Here is a 12,882-nt window from a genome sequence, read left to right on the forward strand (position 1 = left end):
CGCTATCAAAAGCCTTTTCAAAATCAACAAAACAAAGACTTAACGGTAGCCTACTCTCATTTCATTAACTTGCTGCATCAAATGCCTAACTATAAAGATCTGATCATTGCAACCACGTCCCTTTCTAAAACCAGCCTGTTCATCCCTCAGAATACCCTCAACCACCGGCTCCAACCTATTTAACAACACTCTACTGAAAACTTTCAAACTATCGGTGACAAAGAGATTCCCCTCCAATTACCACATTCACTCAGGTCTCCCTTCTTCGGAACTTTAACAATTACACCATTCTTCCAAACTGATGGTAGTAACCCCGTCACCCATATCTTATTGAATAGCTTGGTCAAGATCATTATTAATCTATCCCCCTCCACTTTAAACATTTCCGGAAATAAACCATCCTCCCCTGGTGCCTTATTATTCTTTAACTGTTTTACTGCTTTCTCCACTTGTGCAAGCCTCAACTCTCCTGTTTCTATATTTAAATCTTCCTGAGCAGACGGTATATCCTCTTCTGGTGGTATTGGTCTATTAAGAACTGTCTCAAAATGCTCTTTCCATCTATTTTCAATGTCTCCATCTTTGGTCAATAAATTTCCTTCCCTGTCTCTAACTGGTATTTCCTTGCGTTTACCTGCATTACCACTCAGTTCTCTAATCGATTCATATGCTATTCTTTGACTCTGTCCATCATTTTTGTTTATTAAGATTTCAGTCTCTGCAACCTTTTCATCCACACATCTTCTTTTATCTCTCCTAGCTAACCTTCTTACTTCTGAATTCAAACTCCAGTACGCAGCTCTTGCTAATTCAATCTCTCGTTCATCAACGCATTGCATCTCACTCCTCAATTTAGCCTCACCTCTTTTTTATCATATCCCACGTTTCCTCTGATATCCATTTCTTTCTCTCCTGAATCTATGTCTCCTTCCAATCGTACATTCAGCAGTCTCATGCAAAACTTTGTTCACATCCTCCCACATCTAATCTACACTTCTCCCCCCCTCTTCCAACGTTTCCAACATCAAAAACCTATTTCTGCATTCTAATCTGGGTTGCTGGGTTTGTTCGCCTTCCCTTCTAAGCTTAACAATATCGTATCTACCGACACCAGATTTTTCCTTCTTCTGATTTTTAAGTTTAAACCTTATTTTTGCAATGCTGAGTTGATGGTCACTACCAATATCCACCTCGTTTAACATGAACATCTAGCAGAGAACTTCTATGCCTCCCTACTGATAGCGATGTGATCAATCTGATTTTTATATTTTCCACACGGCGACACCCAAGTTGTCTTGTGTATATTGCAATGCTGAAAGAGTGTGCTCCCGATGACTAAGTCATTTGCTAGACAGAAGCTTCCAAACCTCACTTCGTTTTCACTCATCCTACTACCAACTCCCATCTTACCCATACATGCCTCAAATCCCTCATTTGAACAGCCCATTACTGCATTAAAGTCTCCAACGCAGATCAAAATATCATGTCTAGGTACCCTTCCTACTCCTTCTTGCAACTTTTCATAAAATGTGTCTTTCCTTTCATCGAGTGCATCATTAGTAGGTGCATAACACACAAACAGACTGATGTTGCCATGATTTGATTTAAACCGTGCGTATAACAATCGCTCATCTATAGGATCCCACTCACATAAAAGCCTTATTTGCCTTACAACCCAGCAACAATCCTACTCCCTGATAATGCATTCCGTCCTGTCGGCCAGATATCAATAAACGTATACCATCCTCCAAATCCAACTTATCGACTCCAGTTAATCTAGTTTCTGTCAGAGTACAAATATCAAGTCCGTAATTTTGAAAAACCTTCACTAACTCATCGATTTTACCGTCATGATTTAGCGTTCTCACATTCCAGTTACCAATTTTAATTGTATTTTTTGCATTAACAAAGGAATTAGATTGTAATTGAGGCAACCGTGAGATTCTTAGCACCCCTGCCCATTTAAGGGCTGCACGGGACTGGGGGCCATTATTGTTCTTTCAGAGTCCATCAAGGTTTCTTTGGCTAACTTCCTGAACACCTCGCCATTGTGTTGCGGTCGCAGTAGGCAGCTAACTTGCCTGATTGCCCACACCCGAAAGACCCAGCTATGCTGTAGCCAGTCACGTGCCGGCATGCTTCCCAGCCATTTCACTCTCAAGGAGTTCCTCTGCCTGAGAAAGCAACCACCCCCCTGCTCCCGAGGGCTTTTGATCTGTGTAGGTAGAGGGCGATCACTCCCTCACTAGCCATATACAGTGTATATACAGTGTATAGGCTACACTCACCACACTTCTTTTTCCCCTTTCTTTATGCACAAGGGAATAATTGTATATACCTGACTTCCAATCCTCCGGGACGTATACCTCCCTCCCAGGCCAATCTGCACATCTTCCACATCCATTCTAGACTACTATCTCCCCCCAATCTTCAGCATTTCACCACACACTCCATCAATTCCTGGGGCTTTCCCCATTTGGACTTTCTTCATTGCTTCCACGGCTTCCATCCTACTAACTTCTTTCTGTTTTCTCACCTCCCTCCTTCTCCCAGCCATTCCCCAGCCACTTATACTCGCATGACTTTCATTCTCTATGTACAACAATTCCTTAAAGTGTTCTCTCCACCTGCTCACCTTTTCTCCCTTCTCCACTAGTAATCTACCATTTTTATCTTTCACTCCCCTGCTAACTTCATTACCACCCTGTCTGACTCTCTGTACCTCTTTCCAGAACATTTTCTAACATTCCTTCACTTGACACTCAAATTCCTTCCATATTTCTCATCCTGTCATACAGGAAATAATTTGGCTTGTTACTCAGTGTAGAGTCACCCTGCAGTAGCCCTGAGTGAGTGCACGGATGATGGGCGTCCCCATCCACCACTAGAGTGTTTGTGAGAGGTCGTGGGGGGAAGAGGGAGGGGGAGACCAGAGAATAAGATGGAGGGATGGAGTAGGGAGAAATATGAGAGAGGAAGGTGTAAACTGCGGGAGGACAATAAATGGCCGGGGACTGGGAGACATGGAGACGATTGTTTATGGTCACCCCTTACGCCCGTCTTACAGGATTAAAGCGTCTGGCTACAGAAAGGCTGTGCAAGGCTCAGTAAGGAAGATAACCATTATAGCCTACTTCTTATGTGAGCTGAGGAGGGAGGTCTTGTCATCACCATCCCTTCCTGAATTAATTTAGTTAAATGGATATTTACTTGCCGATTGCACAAATGAATCATCAATAGAAACTATTACTATTGAGTTCACGATTTGACAACGGGCCGGAGGACGAATGACGACTGCATGAACATTATGCCCAAATAAACTCTCCCTTCTCCACTAGTAATCTACCATTTTTATCTTTCACTCCCCTGCTAACTTCATTACCACCCTGTCTGACTCTCTGTACCTCTTTCCATTTGTTGTTTCTCTGCACCTCTTTTCATTTGTTGTTTCCCTGACCATCCCACTGGTAGCCTATTCACGTGTTTTGAATGCACGTTGCACATAAAAAGTAAACATGTATTTTATTATCATTAGTGCAGATTGTGAGAGACTATGAGAAAAAGTTGTGTGTGAAAAAGCTTTGTGATATGCTAATATGCGGAACATACAGGTTGTGGTTGGAAGGTTGGTGCGTGGGAACGGAAAAAGCTCATATTCAGTGTATTTTTTATGACCATATCGTCCTTTCATCTACTCTCTCACTCTGCTTCACAAACATTACAGTCCACTTCTGAAAAAAAAAAAAAAAAATCCTCAGCAGCTGTCATTCTCGAAATGCCAGATTCATTCCAGTCCAATACTTCACAGTTTTCCCTTAATGCGGGTAGTATACTAACATACCCTTTGTCCTACAGTTACCTAAAGTGCAATGCCTTACATTCTCGCCTTCATCCTAACTTGGTGTTCATTTCTCCTGTCTGATCAGCCCGAGGATGAGAGTACTTGCATCAACCTTCCATCCTGCTCGCCATTCCAGTCACCTTTCTTCAAGTTCCCGCCCAGTTTAGTCCATACCTTTCTGTCCTAACCTCAAGGACTATTATACATGGACATACCAGTTATGTCAAAGAAATAAACAAACTTTTTAGACGAAGAGGAGAATGCAATCATGCAAGAAGAATGGACAGGAAAGTGACAGATGTGAGGGCAGCTAGTTTTTCCTGCTTCCATTTGTGTGTGTGTGTGTGTGGGTGGGTGGGTGTGTGGGTGTGTGGGTGTGTTGATACAGTTCTCACATTATTCTTGAATTTTTGTTTCAGATTCAGTGAAGTAAAATCTGTGATTCCTGTAAGTAATCATGCTACAATATGGCGCATGCGTGGGTGAGAGCTTTGAATTCGGCGGTGGTCAGAGTACGGACGTGTGATTGGGAGATGAGTGTTGGTCACCTGGAAGATGAAAAGGACGTCTAAAATGGGTGCAGAAATGAAACCCAAAGACGCATCTTCTCATAGATCAAGGTAAGGATTAACGTTTCGCAGTGGATAAAGTTTTATGTTAGAACAAATTGACAGAGCTGAAATATTTCTCTAATGAACACAGCGCCGCCACCCAGCTGATCATGTCAACAAACTTGGCGCCCAAATTATTCTTGAGGGAAGGCGACGCGAGAGGAGAGTTTTCATTTTTTTCCTAGATTTATGCGTTTGTTATGGACTTGGTAACGCAGACAGGGTATGTATGTGAAAGCTTTAGTTATAGTGGCTTAGAGCTGTGGACTTACCTAACAGTAGACGACTCTAAGAGAATTAAAAGCTCTTTAGAACTTGTGACCATCTCAAAACCGTATACCAGTCAGATTGGGATGATTCAAATGTTTGTCTTGTTAATACATTAATTCGGTAGTTTATGGGTTCGGACGTGTATTGGGTTGCATAAGAGGAGCAGACTGATTGATTTATGAGGTGGTGGCTTTATTTTTACTTGTGGTTTTTGTGCGGTAGTTGCTGGACAAAGAGTACGTGGCAGCACAGAAAACCCTTGACAATAGTATACTTTGTTGACGCATTTTGTTAAGTTCTGAGTAATTTATAGAAAGGTATGCATATTAAAGTTCCATTGCTGCAAATGAATTTGATTTTCAAGTTTCTTCCAGTTTGCAGTATCAGTTGATTGGAATAATTTAAATTTGGCACATGATGTGATTGATGATACCAGTATCTGATTATCTATTTATCTGTCTCTCTATAGCCTGACGCCATATTACCGCAAAGGGTGGCCGCAGACAAAATGCCTCCAAGTCACCCACCATTTGACTGCTCTGTAACCCACCATTTGACTGCCCTCCCTCCAACTCACTCCCCCCTCCCTCTTATACCTCCCAACTCCATCCCTTCACCTCATCCTCAGTCTCTCCTTCCCTCCACTTCACCTATACTGTATACACCTTCTCAATTACACCCACATCCACCCCACAATGTTTTTTCACTTCTTCATTCATCAACCTGTCCCTCCATGTCTCTCAACAAGCTTCTCTCAGGTAACCCATTGCCACTGCTCTCACTCTTGACTTGTTCTCCTTGCTTCCATACGTCAGGGTAGGGATCACAATACTGTACTATCATGCAGTGACTTCTTAACTTCCATACTCACCTCCCTGTTTCTCATCACTGCTGTCACTGAACCAACAACCTTCCTTCTCTGCTGTACGGTACTCTTTCAAGCACTTCATCCCCCAAACTTCCATCCTTACTCATCACACTACCCAAGTACTTGAATGCACTCACACTCTCCATATCCTCACCATCCAACCTCACTGTGCATTCTGTGGCTTCATTCCTCTCAAACACCATAACTTTATGCTTGTTTACATTAACTTTCAGATTCCTCTTCTTACACACTGTCCCAAATTCATTCACCAAACCTTGCAACTCCCATCCATCTTCACCCAACAATACAGTATGATCAGCGAACAGCAACACCAGAATCTTTCACACCTCACCCTCATTCATTAGAGCCAACCCCACATCCTGCACCTCTTTTACAACCCCATCCATGTACTATATTAAACAGCCATGGAGACATGACACATCCCTGTTTCAGTCCCACATGTAGATCAAAGAACTCACTCAGCTCGCCATCCACTCCCATTGTAGCCCTAGCTCTCTTGTACATACTCTTCACAGCACTCAACAATTTCCCATCCACTCCATATATTCTTAGTACCTTCCACATACCTTGCTTATCTACTCTGTCATATGCTTTCTCCAAGTCCATGCAGGCAGGATTCACTTTCTTTCCTTTCTCTAGATACTTCTCCACTAAACATCTTAGAACAAATATCTGATCCACACACCTTTTTCCCTTCCTAAATCCCCTTTGTTCTTCTCCAGCTAGCTTCTCTGTTATATGCCTAACCCAGTCAGTTAGTATTCTACCATATATTTTTCCAATCACACTAAGAAGGCAAATACAGGTACCCCAATGGTTACCACATACTTCTCTCCCCCCTTTTCCTTTGTATAACGGAACAGTTATACCTGATTTCCAGTCCTCTAGAACCCTTCCTTCTTCCCAAGCCAATCTACACAACTTCCATACCCACTCCACAACAATCTCACCCCCATACTTCAGCATTTCACCACACATCCCATCAATTCCTGGGGCCTTTCCCATCTTGATCATCTTTATTGCTTCTGCTACTTCTGCCCTACTGATCTATTCCTCCCTCTTCTCATCTCTTCTCTCATCCATTCTCCAGCCACTTATACTCGCACTGCTCTCACACACTACATTCAACAAATCCTTAAAGTGCTCCTTCTGTCTCCTCATTTTCTCTCTCTTCTCCACCAGCAATCTGTTCCCATCTTTCACTCCGCAACTATTTCCCCTGTCATACTGTCCTACTTTCTTAATCTCCATCCAAAACAATTTCTTACTTTTCCTCCATTTCACACTCAGATCCCAAACTCTTCATCCACTCTCTTCTTACTCTCCTTCACGAATCTCTTCATCTTCTCCCCTACTTATACTCGCTAGCCAGTTGCTATATGCCTTCTTCTTTTGTTCCACAGTTTGTTTCACCTCATCATTCCACCATGTTGTCCACTGCACACCCCTGCATCTCCTCCTCACACCACAAACCACCTCGCACTCTGCACCTATCTCTTCTGTGAATATCTTGCATATTTCTTCCACCCTTTCCATCTGCTCTAACTCATACCTTCCCAATCTTTCTTCCACTATGCTCTTATACTCTGCCATTTTCTCACTGTCTTGCAACTTCACTGTTTTCACAGGAGCTATTTCCTCCTGTTTTCCCCTGGTCTGTTCACCCAATTTGTTTTGCAGCCTTACCTTGGCTATCACTAAGTGATGGTCCAAGATTCCATTCCCCCACCCTCGCCACACTCTTGCATCCAACACTTGTCTTCTCATTCACTTATCCACACTCATGTAATCTGTCATTGCCTTTCACTCAACAAGTTCACTGTCCATCCTCCTTATGACTCTCCATGTATACCTGTGGATTGTCATATGCCAGATGAAGGTGTTGGCTGTTGCCAACCCCTTAGTAGCACAGATGTCCACCAAAGCACTACCATTCCCATCTACTTCAGCTGTCACACCCCACTGACTAACCACTCCATCCACTCGTATATTCCTAACTTTGCCATTCATGTCTCCAGTCAAAAACACTCGTTCCTCTCAAACTTGTCCATATGTGCATCTACACTCGCTCAAAACTCATCTTTCATTCTTGTCACTCGGTCCTCTGTTGGGGCATACACACATACTGTCGCCCAAGCTTGTATACCCTGTACCTACTTTCATCCTCACCCATACAATCCTTGCACCCACTGTTCCATACTCTCTTATATTCTCCTTCCACTTCTTGCTTATCATCATACATACTCCTTATCTTGCCCTTTCATTCTCATGAACTCCCACACATATTCCTAAACCATACTACCACCCTTTCACCTTGCCATTTAGTCTAAGTCAGTCCACATACATCCACTGTTGCATCCTCAAGCACCTGAACAATCTCTCTCTCTTTCACTTCATCATTCATTCCTCTCACATTCCACGTGCCCATCTTTAGAATGTCCTTTGTCCGTTCCTTGGTCGTCAACATATGGTTTGTCCTGGTCCGAGGCGGTGATTATGGAAAGTGAAATTCATTCTACTGTGGATTTGGATCTTAATATAATCATGTTAGGCAGTTTAAAAAAAAAAAAGGGAAAAGTACCATGTAACTTATAAGATTTTCATGTAAAGAAGGTGTACAGTACTGTAATATGGTTTGGAAGTAGGGTTTGGTAGTACAGTAGTGTCACTTCATGGCTATGGTGTTTCAGATAAATTATATTTGCTTTTTCATCAGTCTGTAAGACATCTTAAGCAGGAGTGAACCTTCTTATCATAGGGAGAGAAACTCTCAGATTTCATCCATCCCCTTGTGAAGCAGTAGTATTAGTAGTACTGTACTAGTATTAATAATAATAGTTGGAACCCCAGGCTTATCAGAAATTTGAACCCAGTGGACTGTAATGTTAGGTTTAAACTGCCTTTGTCCAACAGTACGGTACTTCATTGTCCTTTGGGGGGATAGAGAAATACTGTAGTTTAGGGGCATTTGTATAACTGCATAATTTAGTTGAACCAATTGGTCATATTGGTGCCACCACATGAAGGTGTCTCCCTCTAGCAGTACACTATCCTCCATTTGGGGGACAGGTAAGTAGTTGAGGGGTATTTGTATTGGTAGTTGAGCCATAAGGTCATATCGATGCCATCACATGAAGGTGTCTCTCCAGTACCCCCGTGGTACAGAATTATAAATAGGTGTGAAGTGAGAACAATGCATGTGAAAGTAGCCATTGTATTTTAGTCACTTTGTGTGTGTGATGGGAAACACTGGCTGAGAACTTAATTATAGTAGCTGTACTGCTTTTACTTTAGCATAGCCTAAAACTGCTATCTCCATCTTGAGTGCTTAGTTGTAAAAAATAGACTGGGAATTCTAAATTAGTGGTAGGTGGTGGCAACCATCATCCATTCACTTGATGAAGTGCTACATACATTACTTCTTCCTTCTCCCTCATCATTCCTTTCCTGTGTCTGCCTTCCACGCTTCCTATTTCTCCCATCCTTCCTGTCACTTTTTATTATTAATCTTTCCTTTTCAGGTGGTTTAACATTGAGTGACAAGCCTAATGGTTTCCTGGAAACCAGGAAGCCATTGACAAGGCTGGGTGGTAACTATACAGTAATCCCTCTGTTATCTGACGTAATAGAGCCAAAGGCGTGTCCGGAAAGTGGGCCCCTGGCTCCTGGACTGGTACTTAAGGACCCTAACCCAGCCTCACTTTGAAAGCCACCTAAATAACTCCCTACCGGACATGCATAGTACCTATTTAAACCTGTTTAAGACCGTATTCACACCAATAATGGACATAAAGCATGAAATAAATGAAAAGGAACCAAAGAATGAGGAATTAGAAGTGACTGTACCTCATCCAGGGTACTTACAGCACGTCTGTGGCTGGCTTTGGGAGTGGTGAAAATGCTCTTGAAGCATGTACAGTAATCCAGTGTTGTGCTGCACTTACAGTAATTCTTTGCTCTGTGAGTTATAATTGTTTAACACTGCACATTTTTAATTGCACCACGCCAGTTACAACTGCCAGTTTGCACTCCACAGTTAATCATTTGCACTCTAAATTCCAATTTCTTAACACTGCACACCACTGTAAATTCCAATGTGGTCTAGTGGTGTGGTATTGCAGTTTATTCACTGTTTATTCACAAAAACGAGCAAGTGGGGCATCCATTGCAATAAGCATCTACTTGTGATCGCAGTTATGTAGTAACTGGTGGTGAAGGCGAAGCAGGGTTACCAGATCACAGCTCAGCCACATTACCAAACTCCTCAATTTTCATTACCAAATTTAACTTTTCATTACCAAATTCGTAAAGCTAGCATTTATTCTTCACTATTTATATATATAAGTGGAAATACATGTAATCGCTCTCCTTATAATTAACAGCATGTTGATTATTTACACACTATGTAGGCTAGCAAAGAGAGTAGACAATCCACCATCTCCATCCTATGTATCCTCATACTGTACATGTGAAAAATCCGTTTGGTAATGCATTATTCTGATTCATTACCAAATGAATTTTTCATTACCAAATTGGCCCACATTTGGTTAAGAAAAATACCAAATGACAACCCTGACAGGGGAGGGGGGAATGGAGAGGAAGGAAGGGGTGAAGGGGCTTTGGTATAAACAGCTGTTCGGCGCTGCGTGGCAATTCCAAATTATGGGTAGGGAAAAAATTGGATTTTTTTTTTTTTTCTATTTTTGGGGCCATTTTTGGGTTCCGAAGGTCCAGGCCTACAATATTCGGAAAGTGGACGTCCGGATAGTATGGGGATTACTGTATAATCAACCCATACATGTTCCCTATGTGTCAGCAAGTGGGAATGTGGAGGGTTAGTGTCCTTCCCCGTAAAACAACAAACACAGATACAGATGGCCACCCTTTATGGGATTGTGGCACTTGGCTATAGATAGATAGAATGCTGAAATATTATGTTAGTCACAAGTGCTGTGGAAAGATGTGGAGTCATAGTATAGATTGAGCTATGGGACAAAACTCTGGGCCAGTTTAAGGTAAAAGAGTCTACCAGAAGCTTATGTGAGGATCTACATACCATTATAACTTGGGTTTTGAGTCCAGATTCTGGGTTGCATGCAAATTGAGAGATCACTGAACCACTGTGATACAGATTTTAAAATGCAGTACCATATAATTAGAGAGGGTGTGTGTGAGCCGGGAGCAGGGCAGTGAAATGGTGGGGGATAGGGCGACATGGAGGCGATCTGTTTGTGGCCACCCCTTATGGGATTAAGGTCTAGCAGTAGATAGATGGAGATCATATAAAATTAATGTATAGAGGTAGAAGTGACAATCTTATACAGATTAATCCAGTAGTAGTGGTGGGGGGGGCACCAATCATCCACCCACTTAGTGTAGCGGTTCTCTGATTTTAGGGTACCTCTACATTGAGTGGCAAGCCAAAGGATTTCCTGTGAACCAGGAAATCATTGACAATGCCGGGTGGTAACCTTATAACTAACTAACGTGTTCCCTACGTGACAACAAGTGGGTTGGCGGAGGGTTAGTGGCCTTCTCCGGAAAACAGCTAACTACAAATAGGCTGTGAACAAGACCTCGAACCAGAACTGACCAACAGATGACGACTAAAGACCAAACAAAGGACATGGTACGGATTGCGACATGGAATATAAGGGGTGCAAATGATGAGGTGAAAGACAGAGATTGTCCAGGTGCTTGAGGGTACAAAAGTGGATGTATGTGGATTAACTGAAACTAAATGGAGAGATGAGAGTGTGAGAGAGTGAGAGTATGGATGGGGTATATGCTCAGGAGTGGGTGAGCATGAGAGGGCAAAAGGAGGATTGTATATCGAGTGCAAGAAATGGAAGGAGAATATAAGAGGGCACGGATCAGTTGGCTCGAGGATTTTGGAGGTAATATTGAAAGTTGGACTTCAAATGTGGGCGATTGTGTGTGTGTATGCGCCAGTGCAAGAGCTTGGAAGCAGAGTGAAAGAAAAGTTTTGGACAAATGTGGAAATGTGCATGGAAAAGTTTGAAAGGAATGAGAGAGTGTTTTTGACTGGAGATATGAATGGAAAAGTAGGGACTGTGAAGGTGGATGGAGTAGTTGGTGAATGGGGTGTGCCGGCAGAAATGGATGAGAATGGTTCTGCTCTAGTGGACATTTGTGCCAGGAGGGGGTAGGTGATAGCCAATACCCTCTTCAGACACAAAATGATCCACAGGTACGTGGCGAGTGATGAGAAGGGTGGGTGGTGGACTGAATTAATGGAAGGCAATGATTGATTGTGTGTGTGTGTGGATGATTGAATGAGAAGGTGTGTATTGGATGCAAGAGCCTATAGAGGTTGGGGTAGTGGACTTTCTGACTGCCACTTGGTGGTGGTGAGAGTCAGTGTTCAAATGAAATGGAGGAATAGAAGAAGAGAAGGACAGGAGGAAGTAGTTCTTATAAGGAGAGTGGAAAGGTTACAAGAGGATGGAAAAAAAAAAGGCAGAATATAAAAGAGAAGTGGACGAGCAATTGGGTAGATATGATTTGAAGCAGATAGGAGACATGGAAGGTGTGTGCAAGATATTCTCAGAAGTGCAAGATGTGAGGTAGGTGTGTGGGTTGAAGAGAAGACAAAAGGGGTGCAAAGAACAGCATGGTGGAATGAAGAGGTGAGACAGGCTGTGGCACAAAAGAAGAAAGCATATAGTGAGTGGATGAGAAACGGGGGTGTGGAGCAAGTTGAGAGATGGAAGAGAGAGTTATATGCAGAGAGGAAGAGAGAGGTGAAAAGATTGGGAAGAGAGTGGATGAGGAATTTGAGTGTAAAGGGGAGGGAATGTGATAAAATGTTCTGGGAAGAGGTAAAGAGAGTTAGACAGGGTGTTAAAGAAGTTAGTCAAGGAGTGAAAGATACAAATGGCAGATTATTAGTGGAGAAGGAAGAAAAAGTGAGCAGATGGAGAGAACATTTTAAGGAATTATTGACATGGAGAATGAAAGTAATTCAAGTATAAGTGGTTGGGGAATGGCTGGGAGAAGGAGGGAGGTGAGAAAACAGGAAGAAATTAGTAGGATGGAAATTGTGGAAGCAATGAAGAAAGTCAAAATGGGGAAGGCCCCAGGAATTCATGGAGTGTGTGATGAAATGCTGAAGCATGGGGGAGAGATAGTAGTAGAATGGATGTGGAAGATGTGCAGATTGGCCTGGGAGGAAGGTAGAGTCCCAGAGGATTGGAAGTCAGGTGTAATTATTCCCCTGTATGAAGGAAAGGGGAAAAAGAAGTGTGTGT

The 12,882-nt window shown here is 42.6% G+C and overlaps 1 protein-coding gene across 1 annotated transcript in view; it reads left to right on the forward strand.

The window, feature by feature from the left end:
- Window positions 1-4,591: 4,591 nt before the first annotated feature.
- Skp2 (S-phase kinase-associated protein 2) overlaps window positions 4,592-12,882 on the forward strand; it is a 65,263-nt gene continuing 56,972 nt past the window's right edge. Inside the window, exon 1 of the mRNA XM_080270149.1 lies at window positions 4,592-4,675. Within this exon, the coding sequence (XP_080126275.1) occupies window positions 4,653-4,675 (23 nt within the window). The 5' untranslated portion in view covers window positions 4,592-4,652. The remainder of the gene's footprint in view (window positions 4,676-12,882) is intronic.

Source organism: Coenobita brevimanus, chromosome 39 (assembly GCF_032717465.1).
Source record: "Coenobita brevimanus isolate Jiangsu-jjx chromosome 39, ASM3271746v2, whole genome shotgun sequence".
In the NCBI taxonomy this organism is placed as follows: domain Eukaryota; kingdom Metazoa; phylum Arthropoda; class Malacostraca; order Decapoda; family Coenobitidae; genus Coenobita; species Coenobita brevimanus.